Source organism: Bombina bombina, chromosome 4 (genome assembly GCF_027579735.1).
Source record: "Bombina bombina isolate aBomBom1 chromosome 4, aBomBom1.pri, whole genome shotgun sequence".
Lineage (NCBI taxonomy): Eukaryota > Metazoa > Chordata > Amphibia > Anura > Bombinatoridae > Bombina > Bombina bombina.
The window spans coordinates 569,012,915-569,035,591 of record NC_069502.1 but is presented as its reverse complement, the minus strand read 5'-3'; the positions used below and the strand labels follow the sequence as shown (position 1 = coordinate 569,035,591).

Here is a 22,677-nt window from a genome sequence, read left to right as displayed (position 1 = left end):
TCTTCTGAAGCAGTTTTTGGTAGAAAAATACTTCAGGCAGCTGTTTCAGTTTGATTCTTCTGCTTATAATTTCAGTTTTTTTCATTATAAGATTAAAACTTTTTGATTTGGGTTGTGGATTATTTTTTCAGCGGAATTGGCTGTCTTTATTTTATCCCTCCCTCTCTAGTGACTCTTGCGTGGAAGTTCCACATCTTGGGTATCTGCTATCCCATACGTCACTAGCTCATGGACTCTTGCCAATTACATGAAAGAAAACATAATTTATGTAAGAAGTTACCTGATAAATTCATTTCTTTCATATTGGCAAGAGTCCATGAGGCCCACCCTTTTTGTGGTGGTTATGATTTTTTTGTATAAAGCACAATTATTCCAATTCCTTGTTTGATGCTTTCGCTCCTTTCTTATCACCCCACTTCTTGGCTATTCGTTAAACTGAATTGTGGGTGTGGTGAGGGGTGTATTTATAGGCATTTTGAGGTTTGGGAAACTTTGCCCCTCCTGGTAGGAATGTATATCCCATACGTCACTAGCTCATGGACTCTTGCCAATATGAAAGAAATTAATTTAGTTAAGTTCTTACATAAATTATGTTTTTGAGCCTATGCATTCTTTGGACATTAAACTACTTTCTTGAATAGTGTTGTTCCTTTTGGCCATCTCTTCTGCTAAAAGAGTTTCTGAATTATCTGCTCTTTCTTGTTAATCTCCTTTTCTGATTTTTCATCAGGATTAGGCGGTTTTGCGGACTTCATTTAAATTCTTACCTAAGGTTGTGAATTCTAACAACATTAATAGAGACATTGTTGTCCCTTCCTTGTGTCCTAATCCTAAGAATCTGAAATATGTTGAAGCTACTAAAGATTTTAGGAAGACTTCTGGTCTATTTGTTATCTTTTCTGGTTCTAGGAAAGGTCAGAAGGCTTCTGCTGTTTCCTTGGCTTCGTGGTTCAAATAAGCTTGATGAATCAAAAGCTTTGAGACGTGTCAAGCCCCGCCTCAGAGAATTTCAGCTCATTCTACTAGATCAGTCTCCACTTCCTGGGCTTTTAAGAATGAAGCTTCAGTTGATCAGATTTGCAAAGCAGCAACTTGGTGGTCTTTGCATACATTTACTAAATTCTACTGTTTTGATGTATTTGCTTCTTCAGAAGCAGTTTTTGGTAGAAAAGTTCTTCAGGCAGCTGTTCCAGTTTGATTCTTCTGCTTATGTTTTAAGTTTTTCTTTTCATTTATGAGAATAAACTTATATTTTTGGGTTGTAGATTATTTTTTTCAGTGGGAAATGGCTGTTTTTATTTTATCTCTCCCTCTCTAGTGAATCTTGCGTGGAGTTCCACATCTTGGTCTATTGCTATCCCATACGTCACTAGCTCATGGACTCTTGCCAATTACATGAAAGAGAACATAATTTTTGTAAGAACTTACCTGATTCATTTCTTTTATATTGGCAAGAGTCCATGAGGCCCACCCTTTTTATGGTGGTTATGATTTTTTTGTATAAAGCACAATTATTTAAAATTTCTTTTTTGATGCTTTTTACTCCCTTTTCTATCACCCCATTACTTGGCTATTCGTTAAACTGAATTGAGGGTGTGGTGAGGGGTGTATTTATAGGCATTTTGAGGTTTGGGAATCTTTGCCCCTCCTGGTAGGATTGTATATCCCATACGTCACTAGCTCATGGACTCTTGCCAATTACATGAAAGAAATTAATTTATCAGGTAAGTTCTTACGTAAAACTGTTTTTTGTTTTATAAAAGAGTGTTCATGTCAATACATTTTTTGTTAGTGTCCTTGAAGTAGAGAAGATCTTGGTGTTGGCTGAGAAGGGAAGTGCTGAGGAAGATGATGAAGTTGAACTTTTGACTGCTGGGAAGAAGTTTAGAATTCTAGCGACCATGAATCCTGGAGGGGACTTTGGCAAAAAGGAGGTATTTTGCAGTATTTTGTATTGATTTTTTGTTTGTTCCCATCGAACGTACATGTCATAAATGGGAACTATTTATCTTGCATTCTTTGTGTTTGTGGTCTACCTTCAACTGCAGAACATGTAACTGAAAAACAATGTATTAACCAAGGTTTTCAGATTCTGTTTTTTAGGAGTTGAATAAACTAGATGGTAAATAGTGGGGTATAGTGCATTAATGGGACTTATTACAAAACAAACTTTCTTGACACTAATGTAAGAATAAAAGTTTTGACAATGTATGTTTTTTTTTTTTTTAAATTTAAAGTGATTATAAACTTTATGAATGTACTGAACACTGTATATAATTATTCTTCAAAACAGGGGCAGTTTCATCGATTAAATTTTTTTAAGACTCTTTATTTGTAAAATATTTTCTATTTAGTGATGGTAAACATTGCGCAGTTCCTCTGCCCACACCTCATACTTCTTTTAACTGAGCGATGACGAATCCGGCTTTATCCATTCGTTGAGTGTCCCACATGGTGTGCAACTCACTTAAATAGTAAATATTTTACAAATCTTCTTAAAAGTACCCTTTTTTTGAAGAATTATTGTATATGCTGTTCAGTACATTTAGAAAGTTTACAATCACTTTAATGAGCAGATAAACTAACCAGTGTTACTGCTTGATGAGAAGTTACTATTGAACGCTGCTTATTTCATTTAGATGGTGAAAAAGAGCCAATCACCATCATTAATGTTGTTCACACTTCACATTTCTTTCATTTATGTGGCGAGAGTCAGCAAGCTGTTAGGAATGTATATCCCATACTTAACAGGAGGAGGCAAAGTTTCCCAAACCTCAATAGGCTATAAATACCCCTCGCACCTCACACATAACTCAGTTTTTAAATTTGCCTTCATTGAAGGTGTTTGAAGCATAATGATGTGCTTGATTTCTTCAGTGAAAGGCGCTTCAGAGCATATTGAAGCTGGGTTCCCCTCAGAGTAAAGTGCTTGTCAGAGGGAAGTGAAGGGAGTACGGGTCATTGTGACGTATTCATTTAAAGGACAGGCATAGCGCATACTCAAACTGCACCTTATAATGCACACCTTTTAAAATAATAAATTAAAAATGTGTGCTTCTACTTTTTCCATCTAAAGAGGTGGAGATTTCACGGCTTCATTCATTACTATTGAGAATTAAGAACCTGGCCACCAGGAGGAGGCAAAGACACCCCAGCCAAAGGCTTAAATACCTATCACACTCCCTTAATCCCTCAGTCATTCTTTGCCTTTCGTCACAGGAGGTGACAGAGGTGCCGAAGATTTCAGAGGCCTCTTATGGAGGGTATTACTCTTCGCAATGGGACAGGAGTTTTAAGTAGCCCTATAAGGCTTTTCAGTGAGGGCTTGGGTGAAAGTTAGAGTCCAGGGATGCATGGAGAAGAGTCTCTTTTGCAAAACCATCCCAACTCATATTAACAGCTCCAACAGCAATTGGCGTTGATGAGTTTTGCAGACCACTTTCTTCTCTCTAATCCATGTCAGGAGCGCTGCTATGACCTGTCACACTTGAAGGGCCATGTTCCTGTTCCACAGTGTGGATTCTGTTAAGATCATTTCATTTTATACACAATACAGGGCCACAGTGTGGCGCCTTTTTTATCTTTACAGAATCACTGGTTAATATTCCTGGTAGGGGGATTATTGAACAAGGCAGGGTTTACACATGATATTGTTTATTGTGTCATTGCTGCGCTGTGCGGGATGAGGCTCTGGCAATGTGCGGAACTATCAGGTTCTCTTCTGGGAGTTTTTGCTCTGTCTTATTTTGGCATGTTTTCTCCTTTAGGCAGGGGCGGTCTGCACCGGAGGAGACAAAGCGGTTTCTGTAGTCCGGTTCATAGGAGGTGGTGAGTGCCCTGGCCATTGGCGGTTATAAATGTGACTGTTTCTCTTTTATTCTAATAAAAGCGCAAGCTATGGGGGATTCTGACGCGTTAGAGGATACTCCCTCTTTGACAAAGTCTCATACCTGTGTTTATTGTGAGGTTTGGGTAGACCTGCCGGCCCATTTGCCTTGAGAGGGTCGAGACATCTAAGACTAAAAGAATGTCTAGTACCACTGAGCCGTCCACCTCTGAGGGTTCTCCATCCCGTGAGGTGCGTTCCCGAGTTGAGTCCCCTATTGCACATGCAGCGCCCCGGGGTCCAACTGTTGCTCCTTCGGGTGAGATGTTGGCCGCCAGATTTTGTTGATCAACTGCAGATAGCGGTATTTAAATTGATCCACGCGTTACCACATTCTGCTAAGCACAAGTGTAAGGTTTTTCAGAGCGGCCCAACTCAGGACATGTTTTCGTCGGATGCTCCTGTGGAGTGGTTCGATGACAGGGCCCACTCCGATGCTTCGGAGGGGACTCCTGTGTCAGAATCCGTGTCATCTAAGGCTCCGGCAGATTAGCCTGGCTATAGGTTTAAGATGGAGAATTTTGTGCTTTTTGCTAAAGCAAGTGCTTTCTACTCAAGAGGTTCCGGAGTCTAAGCTTCCGGAGGAACCTTCTTATCCCTAAGCTAGATAAGGTTTATGAGGACAGGGGGGTGGTACCCCAGACCTTCCTGGTTCCTATAAAGATGCCTAACATTATCCTTTACCCCTTCCTCGTCCTTTACCCCTTCCTCGTCCTTTACCCCTTCCTCGTCCTTTACCCCTTCCTCGTCCTTTACCCCTTCCTCGTCCTTTACCCCTTCCTCGTCCTTTACCCCTTCCTCGTCCCTTACCCCTTCCTCGTCCCTTACCCCTTCCTCGTCCCTTACCCCTTCCTCGTCCCTTACCCCTTCCTCGTCCCTTACCCCTTCCTCGTCCCTTACCCCTTCCTCGTCCCTTACCCCTTCCTCGTCCCTTACCCCTTCCTCGTCCCTTACCCCTTCCTCGTCCCTTACCCCTTCCTCGTCCCTTACCCCTTCCTCGTCCCTTACCCCTTCCTCGTCCCTTACCCCTTCCTCGTCCCTTACCCCTTCCTCGTCCCTTACCCCTTCCTCGTCCCTTACCCCTTCCTCGTCCCTTACCCCTTCCTCGTCCCTTACCCCTTCCTCGTCCCTTACCCCTTCCTCGTCCCTTACCCCTTCCTCGTCCCTTACCCCTTCCTCGTCCCTTACCCCTTCCTCGTCCCTTACCCCTTCCTCGTCCCTTACCCCTTCCTCGTCCCTTACCCCTTCCTCGTCCCTTACCCCTTCCTCGTCCCTTACCCCTTCCTCGTCCCTTACCCCTTCCTCGTCCCTTACCCCTTCCTCGTCCCTTACCCCTTCCTCGTCCCTTACCCCTTCCTCGTCCCTTACCCCTTCCTCGTCCCTTACCCCTTCCTCGTCCCTTACCCCTTCCTCGTCCCTTACCCCTTCCTCGTCCCTTACCCCTTCCTCGTCCCTTACCCCTTCCTCGTCCCTTACCCCTTCCTCGTCCCTTACCCCTTCCTCGTCCCTTACCCCTTCCTCGTCCCTTACCCCTTCCTCGTCCCTTACCCCTTCCTCGTCCCTTACCCCTTCCTCGTCCCTTACCCCTTCCTCGTCCCTTACCCCTTCCTCGTCCCTTACCCCTTCCTCGTCCCTTACCCCTTCCTCGTCCCTTACCCCTTCCTCGTCCCTTACCCCTTCCTCGTCCCTTACCCCTTCCTCGTCCCTTACCCCTTCCTCGTCCCTTACCCCTTCCTCGTCCCTTACCCCTTCCTCGTCCCTTACCCCTTCCTCGTCCCTTACCCCTTCCTCGTCCCTTACCCCTTCCTCGTCCCTTACCCCTTCCTCGTCCCTTACCCCTTCCTCGTCCCATCTAAAGAGGTGGAGATTTCACGGCTTCATTCATTACTATTGAGAATTAAGAACCTGGCCACCAGGAGGAGGCAAAGACACCCCAGCCAAAGGCTTAAATACCTATCACACTCCCTTAATCCCTCAGTCATTCTTTGCCTTTCGTCACAGGAGGTGACAGAGGTGCCGAAGATTTCAGAGGCCTCTTATGGAGGGTATTACTCTTCGCAATGGGACAGGAGTTTTAAGTAGCCCTATAAGGCTTTTCAGTGAGGGCTTGGGTGAAAGTTAGAGTCCAGGGATGCATGGAGAAGAGTCTCTTTTGCAAAACCATCCCAACTCATATTAACAGCTCCAACAGCAATTGGCGTTGATGAGTTTTGCAGACCACTTTCTTCTCTCTAATCCATGTCAGGAGCGCTGCTATGACCTGTCACACTATGACCCTTACCCCTTCCTCGTCCCTTACCCCTTCCTCGTCCCTTACCCCTTCCTCGTCCCTTACCCCTTCCTCGTCCCTTACCCCTTCCTCGTCCCTTACCCCTTCCTCGTCCCTTACCCCTTCCTCGTCCCTTACCCCTTCCTCGTCCCTTACCCCTTCCTCGTCCCTTACCCCTTCCTCGTCCCTTACCCCTTCCTCGTCCCTTACCCCTTCCTCGTCCCTTACCCCTTCCTCGTCCCTTACCCCTTCCTCGTCCCTTACCCCTTCCTCGTCCCTTACCCCTTCCTCGTCCCTTACCCCTTCCTCGTCCCTTACCCCTTCCTCGTCCCTTACCCCTTCCTCGTCCCTTACCCCTTCCTCGTCCCTTACCCCTTCCTCGTCCCTTACCCCTTCCTCGTCCCTTACCCCTTCCTCGTCCCTTACCCCTTCCTCGTCCCTTACCCCTTCCTCGTCCCTTACCCCTTCCTCGTCCCTTACCCCTTCCTCGTCCCTTACCCCTTCCTCGTCCCTTACCCCTTCCTCGTCCCTTACCCCTTCCTCGTCCCTTACCCCTTCCTCGTCCCTTACCCCTTCCTCGTCCCTTACCCCTTCCTCGTCCCTTACCCCTTCCTCGTCCCTTACCCCTTCCTCGTCCCTTACCCCTTCCTCGTCCCTTACCCCTTCCTCGTCCCTTACCCCTTCCTCGTCCCTTACCCCTTCCTCGTCCCTTACCCCTTCCTCGTCCCTTACCCCTTCCTCGTCCCTTACCCCTTCCTCGTCCCTTACCCCTTCCTCGTCCCTTACCCCTTCCTCGTCCCTTACCCCTTCCTCGTCCCTTACCCCTTCCTCGTCCCTTACCCCTTCCTCGTCCCTTACCCCTTCCTCGTCCCTTACCCCTTCCTCGTCCCTTACCCCTTCCTCGTCCCTTACCCCTTCCTCGTCCCTTACCCCTTCCTCGTCCCTTACCCCTTCCTCGTCCCTTACCCCTTCCTCGTCCCTTACCCCTTCCTCGTCCCTTACCCCTTCCTCGTCCCTTACCCCTTCCTCGTCCCTTACCCCTTCCTCGTCCCTTACCCCTTCCTCGTCCCTTACCCCTTCCTCGTCCCTTACCCCTTCCTCGTCCCTTCCTCATCCCTTAAGAAACTTTTTCTCGTTTCGGAGGCTTAATTGGAGCTGTGGTTGTCCATTCTAAGGAGCCTATGGATAAAAGTTGGAGAACATGCTGAGAAAGATGTTTCAACATACAGGGTTTGGTTTTCAGCCGGTAGCTGCGGTTGCTGGAGCTGCGTCATATTGGTGTGATTCACTGTGTGAAATGATTGAGGGTGAACCCTCTTTCGAAGAGATGCAGGAAAAGAGTAAGGCTTTGAAGTTGGCCAATTCTTTCATTTGCCACGCCAATATGCAAATTATTCGCCTGAATGCTAAGGAGTCAGGGTTTTCGGTTTTAGCGTGCAGGGCCTTGTGGCTAAATAACCTCTAAATTGAGGTTGCTTTCCCTGACTTTTCAAGGAAAGATTTTGTTCGGTCTAGGCCTTTTACTCGATCATTTCCACGGTTACGGGAGGCAAGGGTGCCTTCCTACCCCAAGATAAGAAAGCTATACCGAAAAGAGCTACTTTTCGTCCCTTTCGTGTGGATAAGGCCAAGCGCCAGCAGCCCGCCACGCAAGTAGACTATTCTAAGAGAACTTGGAAGCCTGCTCAGTCTTGGAACAGGTGCAAACAGAACAAGAAGCCCACAGAGACCAAGTTGGCATGAATGGGCGGCCCCCGACAGGTCTACAGACTGGTGCAGGTTATCTCTATTCTCCGAAGCCTGGTTGCAGAATGTTCAGGACCCCTGGGTTCTGGAGGTTGTCTCCCAGGGTTTTAGGATTCAAGTCCTTCCCTCACAGGGGCAGATTCCTAGTGTCAAACCTGTCATTGAGGCCGGAAAAGAAAGAGGCCTTTCTAGGATGTGTGAGGGATCTTTCCTCTCTAGGTGTTAGTGTATCAGTACCCCTTGCAGAAAGGAGTCTAGGGTATTATTCAAATCTGTTCGTAGTTCCAAAAAAGGAACTGAAGTGTTTAAACAAGTTTTTGTCCAATCCATCGTTCAAAATGAAAACGATCAGGTCCATTTTGCCCCTAGTCCAAGAGGGGCAGTTCATGACCACAATAGGATGCCTACCTTAATGTTCCAATTCACAGGGACCACTTCAAGTTCCTAAGATTTGCATTTCTGGACCATCACTTTCAGTTTGTGGCCCTTCCTTTCAGTCTGGCAACGGCCCCAAGAGTTTTCACTAAGGTTCTCGGGGCCCTACTTGCTGTAGCCAGATCCAGGGGCATTGCGGTGGTGCCCTATCTAGACGACATCCTGGTTCAGGCGCCGTCCTTCAGTCAGGCAGTGGACCATACAAGGTCTCTGCTCCTGTTACTTCAATCTCATGGTTGGAAGATGAACTTTGTAAAGAACTCCCTGGTACCCAGCACCAGGGTGGAGTTTCTGGGCACAATCATAGACTCGGTGTCCATGAAAGTTTTTCTCATGGATCAGAGACGCAGGAAGCTTGCGTCCTCTGTCTGGCCCTTCGATCCTCAGAGAGGCCCTCGGTGGCCCAATGTATGGAGGTGACCGGGCTCATGGTCTCCAGCATAGACGTCATTCCATTTGCCAGGTTTCATCTCAGGCCTCTTCAGTTATGCATGTTGAGGCAGTGGAACGGCGATCATTCAGATCTCTCTCAGCTGATATCCATGGATGTACGTGCTCGGACCTTCCTCTCTTGGTGGATACCCCCGGAACAGCTGTCCATGGGGACATCCTTCTTGAGACCGTCCTGGGAGATTGTGACCACGGATGCGAGTCTGGCAGGATGGGGAGAGACGTTTGGTGTGCCAGAAAGGCACAGGGAAAATGGTCTTGGTTGGAGTCCCTTTTTTCCGATAAATATCCTGGCACTTCGAGCAATCTACAAAGGTGTGGCCCCGCCTGGGGGCGTTCAACTTCATAAGGTTTCAGACGGGCAACATTACCTCTGTGGCTTACATCAACCATCGGGGGGGGGGGGGGGGGGAAGGAGGGTACGAGGAGCTCCCTCGCAGTGAAGGTGTCTCATATACTGGAATGGGCGGAGACCCACAACTGCTTGGTTTCGACGATCCACATCCCGGGTGTGGACAACTGGGAAGTAGACTTTCTCAGCAGGCAAACATTCCATCCGGAGGAATGGTTTCTTCTCCCAGAGGTGTTTGCAGAGATTTGTCTCAGATGGGGGGACGCCGGAGATAGATCTCATGGCGTCCAGACTCAATTGCAAGCTTCCCCGTTACTGGTCGAGGTCAAAGAACCCCCAGGCAGAGCTGATAGATGCATTGGCGGTACCTTGGGCGTTCGATCTAGCGTACATTTTTCCTCCCTTACCGCTTCTACCTCGTATTGTGGTAAGTGTAAAGCAGGAGAGAGCGTCGACCATTCTGATTGCTCCTTCTTGGCCGCGGAGGACATGGTTTGCAGAACTGGTGGGGATGTCATCCTCTTTGCCGTAGAGGTTACCCTGTCGCAGGGATCTGCTGAAACAGGGTCCTTTCTAGCATTAGAATCTCGATTTTCTCGAGGCTGACTGTGTGGAGATTGAACGCTTAGTCCTAGCCAAGAGGTTTTTCTGAAAGTATGATTGACACTCTAGTTCAGGCAAGGAAGCTAGTCACTCGGTGCATCTACCATAAGGTGTGGAGGACTTACTTGTCCTGGTGTGAGATTAGATTAGATTCGTTTTATTGTCATTGTACAAAGTAGGAAAACAGAGACAACGAAATTATATTTGAAAATCTAACCAATCCTATACACAGATAGCACTATAATGGTAAAACTAATAGATAGCAAAAAATTCAAGTGACTTGTGCAAAAAATTTCTATACCACAAAAGTAAGTACAATGCAAGTGTAATAAAGTGCAAGTGCAAAAAAAATCGGTTCCATACAAAAAAGTATATATATGTGTAAAAAAATGTAATAAAAAATTAGTCACCTTGCACACATATGTGTACATTTGCATTATATATGATGTGAATCATGAGTGTTTTATATGAATCATATGTGTATTTTATATTATATGTGTTATGTGAATATAAAGTGAGGTGAAAAATAACCATTAACAGGATAATCAATAAATTAAATTAAAACCATTAATTTAGCACTTTCTTCATTATAATAAAAAGATCTAATCATCAGAAGGATAAAAAATTTAAAAAATTAAAAAAGGCTATGAGCATAAGAGAGATTTTTAAAAGTTATTATTTAGCAGAGTAATGGCTCTTGGAAAAAAACTATTCCGTAATCTAGCAGTTTTTCCTTTTAAGCTTCTATAACGTCTCCCAGATGGTAAAAGGGCAAATAGTCTGTTGCTAACATGGAAGGGATCATGAATAATTTGATAGGCCTTTAAAAGACTACGTCTGCTTTGAAGATCTTCAATGGTAGGTAACTGAGCACCTATGATATACTGGGCGGTTTTAACTACCCGTTGCAGAGCTTTGCGATCAGAATTAGTACAGTTTCCATACCATACTGTGATACAGTTGGTGAGAATACTCTCAATAGTACAGCGATAAAAATTGAGAAACATGGATTCCCTTGGCACAAGGTGAGTGCTTCCAGAATTCTGTCCTTTCTTCAAGGTTTAGAGAAGGAACTTGACGCTAGTTCCTTAAAGAGACAGATTTCGGCATTATCTGTTTTGTTACACGAGACTCGCTGAGCTCCCTGTCATTCAATCCTTTGTTCAGGCTTTGTCTCGAATCAGGCCTGTCTTTAAGCAGTCTGCTCCACCATGGAGCTTAAACTTGGTCCTTAAGGTTTTGTAAAGGGTTCCGTTTGAGCCTATGCATTCCCTTGACATTAAGGTTCTGTCCTGGAAGGTTCTTTTCCTGTTGGCCATTGCATCGGCTGGCAGAGTATCTGATCTGGCGGCCTTGCAACATTGGGCCACCTTATCTGGTTTTTCATTCGGATAAGGCTGTTCTTCGCACCGGCTTGGGATTTCTTCCCAAGGATGGTGTCCAATCGTAACATCAATCAGGAAATTGTTGATCCTTCTCTGTGCTCTAACCCTTCTTCGAAGGAGAAGTTACTTCATAATCTAGATGTGGTCCGTGCTACTTCTTTGTCTTTTTAGCTGAGGAGCTTGATTCGCTTGGCTTATGAGACAGCGGGACATAAGCCTCCTCAGAGGTTTACGGCTCATTCGACTAGAGCTGTGGCTTCGTCCTGGGCCTTCAAGAATGAGGCCTCTATGGAGCAAATTTGTAAGGCGGCTACCTCGTCCTCCTTACACACTTTTACAAAGTTTTAAAAATTTGACGTTTTTGCTTCTGTGGAAGAGGCTTTTGGGAGAGAGGTTCTACAGGCTGTGGTGCCCTCAGATTAGGGTCCGCATTTTACCCTCCAGGTTTCATTTAGTGTCCTCTAGAGCTTGGGTATATGTTCCCAATAGTAATGAATGAAGATGTGGACTCTCCTCCCCTTTTAGATGGAAAACATATATATTATGCTTACCTGATCATTTAATTTCCATCGTGGGGAGGAGAGTCCACGGCTCCCGCCCGTATCTCTGGTGGGCGGACCTAAGTTTAATTTCTCTTCTGGCACTATTTATACCCTGATGTTTCTCCTACTGTTCCTTGTTCCCTCTGCAGAATGACTGGTGCATGAGGGGAGTGGGGGAGGTATTTAAGCCTTTGGCTGGGGTGTCTTTGCCTCCTCCTGGTGGCCAGGTTATTAATTCCCAATAGTAATGAATAAAGCCGTGGACTCTCCACCGCACAATGGAAATGAAATTATCAGGTAAGCATAATTTGTTATTTCAGTTCTTTTGACACTTGCATTTTAGCCAATCAGTGCTGACTCCTAGGTAACTCCACGGGTATAACCACAATGTTATCTATATGGTACACAAGAACTAACGGCCCTCTAGCTGTGAAAAAATGGCAAAATGCATTCAGATAAGAGGTGGCCTTCAAGGGCTAAGAAATTAGCATATGAGCCTACCTAGGTTTAGCTTTCAACTAAGAATAACAAGAGAACAAAACAAAATTGATGATAAAATTTAAATTTTAAAGTTGTTTAAAATTGCATGCCCTATTTAGTCAAAAATAAACTTTCATGATTCAGACTGTCCCTTTAACATATATATATATATATATTTTAAATGATGTAAACTGACAATAGTTTTCTGGGCTATTTGCTTAGCGCTTTTAGGTCTTGCAAATGCTATACAGGGGGCATATTATTTTTCCTTTCCTCAAAGTTTGCTAAAAATGTTATTAAAGTAATTATTGCAACTTTAAGACATTATTTTGGATTATGGATTTAATTTTGCAGCGAAAAAAAGCTGTTTTTTGTTTTATTCCTCCCTTTTTTTGTTACTAGTGGACTTCCACATCTTGGGTATTATATCCCATACATAACAGCTCGTGGACTCTCGCCCACCTATATGAAAGAAAACGCAATTTATGTAAGAACTTACCTGATTCATTTATTTCTTGGTGGCAAGAGTCCACAAGGACCCACTAATTTGGGGTTATATTTTTGTTTAAAGCAAATATTTTTTCCTCTTATTTTTTAAACACCTCACCACTTGGCTATTCATAATGTGTAGGTATGTGTGAGGTGAGAGGGGTATTTATAGGCTTTTGAGGTTTTGGAAGGTTTTCCTCCCTGTAGGAATGTATATCTCATACTTAACAGCTTGTAGACTCTCACCACCGTAAAAGAAACAAACTTATTATGCAAGTTCTTTCAATTAATTATGTTTTTTTGTTAAATTCATGGGATTTTGTTATCTTGTGGTATTCCTCTGTGCCCTTGCAAGACTTTGGTTGTAAACTTCATTGAACTGAAGGGGAAAAGAGTGCTTGCATACCAGATGCACCCTCCCTTGCTTATTCTAGGATAAGTATTCAGATTGGATACTTAAATCCCCCCTGGAATTTGATATGGAAACTGGAGAACATTTGAGGATAGATATCTTCCTTTTTTGCATTGATATTTTCAACTGATACTTCCTAATACTCTGTTTTTACATTTGTGCTGCATTACTTACATGTAGTGCAATATGTAGGTAACCTGTCCATTTTACCAATACTGTATTAAAAATTAACTTTAAGAATACATCATGCAATATATTATATCCTGATGCATCTGTATCCTCCCTTACACCACACACAATTAGGTTTTGTATGCATATATTTTTCAGCTTTTTGTAAATGTTCCTTCCCTAAATTCATGTAATTGCATTTTACAGCTCTCTCCTGCCCTGCGCAATAGATTTACAGAGATCTGGTGTCCTCAGAGCAATGATCGTCCTGATCTTGTTGAGATTATCAAGCACAATCTGCACCAAGGATTGTTCCTTGGTTTTTCAGGTATTTATAGCATTAGGAGAAAGGTTGTCCTGACATTTTCAAATTCTGTATAGTTTCCTAAAGTACATTATCTTGTCTGTAATTGGTAGTAACTACCATTGAGAGCCCCCACTCTGATAGGAGTGGACAAAATTGAACTCTTCCTCATTTAACCCTATAAGATATTCCCTGAACATCTATCCCGTCCCACTCCCAAGCCTTTTGGCTTGTGGCTGGGGTGTCCTGTTGCAACTATTTTTTCCCAGTTTTGTCTATATAGTTTTTCATACAACATTATTTTAATGTTGACTGTTTATATTGAACTGAAGAGGGTATATGTTTGTGCACAGCTCCTCTCTAGGGAGGGTTTAGTAACGTTCTGATATGGACAGCTTCCAGTTTTCTTGTGATATACAGTTCTACCCAAGTAAGAAATATTTTTCTTTCCAGAAAAAAAAGTTAATTTTAAAATGTCTTAGACACAACAAATAAGAAAAAAAAAAAACTTGACTCTTAAAGGGGCATGCTAGAATAGGCTATTTCAAGGTTAATAATCAAAATCGAGGAGCAGTCCTTTTTTTATATACTTTATGACTAAATTATTGAAACGTTTTGTTAAGACTGTAATTCCCTGCACCACCCTGACATATATTTCTCCAACATAGGTGTGTCCGGTCCACGGCGTCATCCTTACTTGTGGGATATTCTCTTCCCCAACAGGAAATGGCAAAGAGCCCAGCAAAGCTGGTCACATGATCCCTCCTAGGCTCCGCCTTCCCCAGTCATTCTCTTTGCCGTTGTACAGGCAACATCTCCACGGAGATGGCTTAGAGTTTTTTGGTGTTTAAATGTAGTTTTTATTCTTCAATCAAGAGTTTGTTATTTTAAAATTGTGCTGGTATGTACTATTTACTCTGAAACAGAAAAGAGATGAAGATTTCTGTTTGTAAGAGGAAAATGATTTTAGCAACCGTTACTAAAATCGATGGCTGTTTCCACACAGGACTATTGAGAGGAATTAACTTCAGTTGGGGGAAACAGTGAGCAGACTTTTGCTGCTTGAGGTATGACACATTTCTAACAAGACTCGGTAATGCTGGAAGCTGTCATTTTCCCTATGGGAACCGGTAAGCCATTTTCTTAAGTTTAAGTAAAAGAATAAAGGGCTTCATTAGGGCTTAAAAAACTGGTAGACATTTTTCTGGGCTAAAACGATTACTTTACTAAGTATATTTGGCAGATTATTACTTTTAATAGTTGTTAAATCTTGGGGATTGTTTTAATAAAAACGGCAGGCACTGTATTGGACACCTTTTTCACTGGGGGCCTTTTCTAGTCATAGACAGAGCCTCATTTTCGCGCCCCTAATGCGCAGTTGTTTTTGGAAAGCATGGCATGCAGATGCATGTGTGAGGAGCTAAGAACCACTGAAAAAGCTTATAGAAGGCATCATTTGGTATCGTATTCCCCTCTGGGCTTGGTTGGGTCTCAGCAAAGCAGATACCTGGGACTGTATAGGGGTTAAATGTAAAAACGGCTCCGGTTCCGTTATTTTAAGGGTTAAAGCTTTCAAATTTGGTGTGCAATACTTTTAAGGCTTTAAGTTACTGTGGTGAAATTTTGGTGAAATTTGAACAATTCCTTCATACTTTTTCACATATTCAGTAATAAAGTGTGTTCAGTTTGAAATTTAAAGGTACAGTAACGGTTTTATTGTAAAACGTTTTTTGTGCTTTGTTGACAAGTTTAAGCCTGTTTAACATGTCTGAACCATCAGATAACGATGTTCTATATGTATGAAAGCCAATGTGTCTCCCCATTTAAATATATGTGATATATTTGTGTCATAATGTCCAAACAAAGTAGGGATAATAATGCCACAGATAATGATATTGCCCAAGATGATTCCTCTAATGAGGGGAGTAAGCATGGTACTGCATCATCCCCTACTGTGTCTACACCAGTTTTGCCCACACAAGAGGCCCCTAGTACATCTAGTGCGCCAATACTTATTACCATACAACAATTAATGGCTGTAATGGATAATTCTATTGCATGCATTTTTTCCAAAATGCCTACTTATCAGAGAAAGCGTGATTGCTCTGTTTTAAACACTGAAGAGCAAGAGGACGCTGATGATATCTGTTCTGACATACCCTCACACCTATCTGAAGGGGCCAGGAGGGAGGTTTTGTCTGAGGGAGAAATTTCAGATTCAGGGAAAATTTCTCAACAAGCAGAACCTGATATTGTAACTTTTAAATTTAAATTTCAACATCTCCACGCACTACTTAAGGAGGTATTATCTACTCTGGATGATTGTGACAATTTGGTCATTCCAGAGAAATTAGGTAAGATGGACAAGTTCCTAGAGGTTCCGGTGCCCCCCGATGTTTTTCCTATACCCAAGCGGGTGGCGGACATAGTAAATAAGGAGTGGGAAAGGCCCGGCATACCTTTTGTCCTCCCCCTATATTTAAGAAATTAGTTCCTATAGTCGACCCCAGAAAGGACTTATAGCATACAGTCCCCAAGGTCGAGGGGGCGGTTTCTACTCTAAACAAACGCACTTCTATTCCTATAGAAGATAGTTGTGCTTTCAAGATCCTATGGATTAAAGGTTAGAGGGTTTGCTTAAAAAGATGTTTGTTCAGCAAGGTTACCTTCTACAACCAATTTCATGCATTGTTCCTGTCACTACAGCTGCGTGTTTCTGGTTCGAAGAACTAGAAAAGTCGCTCAATAAAGAATCTTCGTACGAGGTGGTTTTGGATAGAGTTCAAGCTCTTAAATTGGCTAACTCTTTTTTATTTTAGATGCCGCTTTGCAATTAGCTAGATTAGCGGCGAATAATTCAGGGTTTGCTATCGTGGCGCGCAGAGCGCTTTTGCTTAACATCCCTTTCAAGGGTAAAACACTGTTTGGCCCTGACTTGGAAGAGATTATTTCAGACATCACTGGGGGAAAGGGCCACGCCCTTCCTCTGGATAGGTCTTTTAAGGCTAAAAAGAAGCCAAATTTTCGTCCCTTTCGCAGAAACGGACCAGCCTCAAATTCTACACCCTCTAAGCAAGAGGGTAATACTTCTCAAACCAAGCCAGCCTGGAGGCCGATGCAAGGCTGGAACAAGGGTAAGCAGGCCAAGTCACCTGCCACTGCTACCAAAACAGCATGAAGTGTTGGCCCCCGATCTGGTGGGGGGCAGACTTTCTCTCTTTGCTCAGGCTGGGGCAAGAGATGTTCAGGATCCTTGGGCGCTAGAAATAGTTTCTCAAGGTTATCTCCTGGAATTCAGGGAACTACCCCCAAGGGGAAGGTTCCACGGGTCTCAATTATCTTCGAACAGACATTCTTACACTGTGTAGAAGACCTGTTAAGCATGGGAGTGATTCATCCTGTTCCATTAGGAGAACAAGGGATGGGTTTTTACTCCAACCTGTTCATAATTCCCAAAAAAGAGGGAACATTCAGACCTATTTTAGATCTCAAGATTCTAAACAAGTTTCTAAGGGTTTCATCATTCAAAATGGAAACCATTCGAACGATCCTTCCTACCATCCAGGAAGGTCAATTCATGACCACGGTGGACTTAAAGGATGCGTACCTACGTATTCCTATCCACAAGGAACATTTTCGGTTCCTAAGGTTCGCCTTTCTGGACAAGCATTACCTGTGGCACTTCCATTCGGATTAGCCACTGCTCCAAGGATTTTCACAAGGGTACTAGGGTCCCTTCTAGCGGTGCTAAGACCAAGGGGCATTGCAGTAGTACCTTACTTGGACGACATCCTGATTCAAGTGTCGTCTCTGTCAAAAGCAAGGGCTCATACGGACATTGTCCTAGCCTTTCTCAGATCTCACAGGTGGAAAGTGAACATAGAAAAAAGTTCTCTGTCCCCGTCAACAAGAGTTCCCTTCTTGGGAACAATAATAGTTTCCTTAGAAATGAAGGTTTTTCTGACAGAGGCCAGAAAATCAAAACTTCTAAGCTCTTGTCAGGTACTTCATTCTGTTCTTCTTCCTTCCATAGCGCAGTCCATGGAAGTAATAGGTTTGATGGTTGCGGCAATGGACATAGTTCCTTTTGCACGAATTCATCTAAGACCATTGCACCTGTGCATGCTCAGACAGTGGAATGGGGATTATACAGACTTGTCTCCGACGATACAAGTAGATCAAATAACCAGAGATTCACTCCGTTGGTGGCTGACCCTGGACAACCTGTCACAGGGAATGAACTTCCGCAGACCAGAGTAGGTCATTGTCACGACCGACGCCAGTCTGGTGGGCTGGGGCGCGGTCTGGGAACCCCTGAAAACTCAGGGTCTATGGTTTCGGGAAGACTCTCTTCTCCCGATAAACATAATGGAACTGAGAGCGATATTCAATGCTCTCAAGGCTTGGCCTTGACTAGCAAAGGCCAAATTCATAAGGTTTCAATCAGACATCATGACGACTGTTACATATATCAACCATCAGGGGGTAACAAGGAGTTCCCTGGCGATGGAGGAGCATCCGGGGGAGTGGGAACTCCATCTGGAAATCTTTGCCCAAATAACTCAATTATGGGGCATTCCAGACATGGTTCTGATGGCCTCTCGTCAGAACTTCATGGTCCCTTGTTACGGGTCCAAATCCAGGGATCCCAAGGCGACTCTATTGGATACAATAGTAGCACCTTGGATCTTCAACCTAGCTTATGTATTCCCACCGTTTCCTCTCATTCCCAGGCTGGTAGCCAGGATCAATCTGGAGAGGGCTTCGGTGACCTTGATAGTTCCTGTGTGGCCACGCAGGACTTGGTATGCAGACCTGGTGAATGTGTCATCGGCTCCACCATGGAAGCTACCTTTGAGACAGGACCTTCTTATTCAGGGTCCATTCGAACATCCGAATCTGGTTTTCCTCCAACTGACTGCTTGGAGTTTGAACGCTTGATTTTATCAAAGCGTGGGTTTTCAGATTCTGTAATAGATACTCTTATTCAGGCTAGAAAGCCTGTAACTAGAAAAATTTACCATAATATATGGAAAAAATATATCTGTTGGTGTGAATCTAAAGGATTCCCATGGAACAAGATAAAAATTCCTAAGATTCTTTCCTTTCTACAAGAAGGTTTGGAGAAAGGATTTTCTGCGAGTTCTCTGAAGGGACAGATCTCTGCTTTATCTGTTTTACTTCACAAAAGGCTGGCAGCTGTGCCAGACGTTTAAGCGTTTGTTCAGGCTCTGGTTAGAATCAAGCCTGTTTACAGACCTTTGACTCTTCCCTGGAGTCTTAATCTAGTTCTTTCAGTTCTTCAAGGGGTTCCGTTTGAACCCTTACATTCCGTAGATATTAAGTTATTATCTTGGAAAGTTTTGTTTTAGGTTGCAATTTCTTCCGCTAGAAGAGTTTCTGAGTTATCTGCTCTGCAGTGTTCTCCGCCCTATCTGGTCCATGCAGATAAGGTGGTTTTACGTACTGAGCCTGGTTTTCTTCCGAAGGTTGTTTCCAACAAAAATATTAACCAGGAGATAGTTGTACCTTCTTTGTGTCCGAATCCAGTTTCATAGAAGGAACGTTTGTTACACAATTTGGACGTTGTCCGTGCTCTAAAATTCTATTTAGATGCTACAAAGGATTTCAGACAAACATCTTCCTTGTTTGTTGTTTATTCTGGTAAAAGGAGAGGTCAAAAAGCAACTTCTACCTCTCTATCTCTTTGGCTTAAAAGCATCATCAGATTGGCTTATGAGACTGCCGGACGGCAGCCTCCTGAAAGAATCACAGCTCATTCCACTAGGGCCGTGGCTTCCACATGGGCCTTTAAGAACGAGGCTTCTGTTGATCAGATATGTAAGGCAGCGACTTGGTCTTCACTGCACACTTTTACCAACTTTTACAAATTTGATACTTTTGCTTCTTCTGAGGCTATTTTTGGGAGAAAGGTTTTGCAAACCGTGGTGCCTTCCATCTAGGTGACCTGATTTGCTCCCTCCCATCATCCGTGTCCTAAAGCTTTGGTATTGGTTCCCACAAGTAAGGATGACGCCGTGGACCGGACACACCTATGTTGGAGAAAACAGAATTTATGTTTACCTGATAAATTACTTTCTCCAACGGTGTGTCCGGTCCACGGCCCGCCCTGGTTTTTTAATCAGGTCTGATGATTTATTTTCTTTAACTACAGTCACCACGGTATCATATGATTTCTCCTATGCAAATATTCCTCCTTTACGTCGGTCGAATGACTGGGGAAGGCGGAGCCTAGGAGGGATCATGTGACCAGCTTTGCTGGGCTCTTTGCCATTTCCTGTTGGGGAAGAGAATATCCCACAAGTAAGGATGACGCCGTGGACCGGACACACCGTTGGAGAAAGTAATTTATCAGGTAAACATAAATTCTGTTTTTTATGCGTGGGCTGTTAGGTGAAATAGTATTTATGTAATCTAGTTTTAGTGCACGCTAAATATGTATATCAGCGCACTTCAGTCTTGAACAGAAGAATGTTTAATACATCTATTAACAAAAGCGCTTCTAGTATAAACTAACCTACAATGGTACTATTGTTTTGACATTTTCTTTTAAAAATATTACTGAAATAAAAAATTGTGTGCGCTAGTATAAATTATGTTTATATATATTTGTTTTGTTCTTAGATTCTGATATAGCTAACCTTATGATGGACTTCATTGAATGGCTGACAATCCAAGACTTTGGTCGTCGATGTATTTCAAGTATTAGAGACATCTTGGCATGGGTGAACTTCATGAACGTTATGGTGGTAGAAAAAGTTATGTCAGAAGATGAGCCCTACAAATCACCTCTCAGCGCTGTCATGGCCTTTATACATGCTGCATGTCTTGTGTATATTGACAGCTTAGGGTCGGGTGAGTTGTTATATATTTAAATAATTTAATTATTTACTACTTTTTTGCACGGTCAAACCATTATTTTCTGAGACAATTTGACCCCTACTTTTACAGCATAATGTCTATTGCAAAGATCTAGCCACTATTGACAGCTATCAGGAATGCCTGAAATATGCTGGTTTTCTTATGTAGACCTGATCAACCTGACCATTCTATTGTGAGATGCCACTGGGGGACTATGGACTGTGGTATTGAGTTCAGAGACCCAAACTATTTTTGACAACCCTTTCTCTTGCTGAGCTGTTCCAGTGTGGATGGTGCAGTTATACTACAGTCTTTGATTAAAGTTATATGCTCATTATTTATAGGATTTAATGTTAGATCTACTAGAGCTTTATTTTCTAATTAAACGAAAAGAGTCCAAAGCTGCATTCATTACTTTTGGGAATTCAGAACCTGACCACTAGGAGGAGGCAAAGACACCCCAGCCAAAGGCTTCAAATACCTCCCCCACTTCCCTCATCCCCCAGTCATTCCTTGCCTTTCGTCACAGGAGGTTGGCAGAGAATTGTCAGAAGTTCAAGTTAAGTCTGTTATGGAGGGTAGTACTCTTCGAACTGGCACTGGAGTTTTAAGTAGTCCTGTCATCCTCTTAGTGAGAGCATGGATGAAAGTTAGAGTCCAGAGATGCAGGGAGTGTCTTTCTTGCGAAACCATCCCGACTCATATTAACAGCTCTTTGACAATCAGCGTTTATTCACTGAAATCCATGTCAGAGGAGAGGCTACTATATGTCATACATGAACTGCCGTGTTCCTGTTCCACGGCGTAGATTCCGGTAAGATCATTTAATTTTACTTCATTATGTGATTTTAACGTGAAAAGGTAGGTTTGAGGCGTTAGATGCCGGATGGCACATTGGGTTTGACGCTTGGGGATGAAGCAATGATCTCCTTGACGTCTCCGCTTTTATGTTTTTCTTTTATATATCGGTTCCAGATCTGAGCTTGGATGAAGGGGGGCCTCTGATTGGCTGGTCTGGTTGGCGTACCTTTTTTTCCTTGGACAATCACCCACGGTTAGGATGTATTTGCTTTGTTGTATAAGCTCACGTTTGATTTAACTTCGTTTTGGGAATGTTCTTTCTCTGGAACTGATATTTGCGATTTTGTGGTCACATGGGCACTTCCTCAGAGGTTGCGCACTTTGGTTAACCCCGGGGTTATGTTTTATAGTTCATATTATCAAACCTTAGACAGTTCTGGAGTGTTCTTGTACCAGGTAGGTACTGGTCGGGCGCTGTCTACGGTTTTCTTGGGTTCATGTCACCCTTGTGGTGCTGATTATCCTGTCGGATTTAAAAAATAAAAAAGAGAAAGAAATGTCTTTTATGGCCCAGTGTTATGGACTCCGGGCTCGGATCCTACTACGAAGTACGGGGCATGGGGCGTACATACAACGCTTCCGGTAGGGAGGTTGTGAGCTCCGATATAAGTTGGTTCTTGCTAACATTATTGCTTGAGATGCATGACTGTTTTTTCTTTCATGTAATTAGCAAGAGTCCATGAGCTAGTGACGTATGGGATATACATTCCTACCAGGAGGGGCAAAGTTTCCCAAACCTCAAAATGCCTATAAATACACCCCTCACCACACCCACAATTCAGTTTTACAAACTTTGCCTCCGATGGAGGTGGTGAAGTAAGTTTGTGCTAGATTCTACGTTGATATGCGCTCCGCAGCAAGTTGGAGCCCGGTTTTCCTCTCAGCGTGCAGTGAATGTCAGAGGGATGTGAGGAGAGTATTGCCTATTTGAATGCAGTGATCTCCTTCTACGGGGTCTATTTCATAGGTTCTCTGTTATCGGTCGTAGAGATTCATCTCTTACCTCCCTTTTCAGATCGACGATATACTCTTATATATACCATTACCTCTGCTGATTCTCGTTTCAGTACTGGTTTGGCTTTCTACAAACATGTAGATGAGTGTCCCTGGGGTAAGTAAATCTTATTTTCTGTGACACTCTAAGCTATGGTTGGGCACTTTTTTATAAAGTTCTAAATATATGTATTCAAACATTTATTTGCCTTGACTCAGGATGTTCAACATTCCTTATTTTCAGACAGTCAGTTTCATATTTGGGATTATGCATTTACCTTCAATTTGACTCTTTTTTCCCTGTGGGCTGTTAGGCTCGCGGGGGCTGAAAATGCTTCATTTTATTGCGTCATTCTTGGCGCAGACTTTTTTGGCGCAAAAAATTCTTTTCCGTTTCCGGCGTCAGACGTCATTGTGGTT

The 22,677-nt window shown here is 43.6% G+C and overlaps 1 protein-coding gene across 1 annotated transcript in view; it reads left to right on the top strand.

Moving 5' to 3' along the window:
- The window catches only part of MDN1 (midasin AAA ATPase 1), a 1,255,339-nt gene that overhangs the window by 443,366 nt on the left and 789,296 nt on the right, over positions 1-22,677 (top strand). The window contains 3 exon segments of the mRNA XM_053710546.1: positions 1,793-1,934; positions 13,425-13,545; positions 20,167-20,397. Coding sequence (XP_053566521.1) covers positions 1,793-1,934; positions 13,425-13,545; positions 20,167-20,397 — 494 coding nt within the window.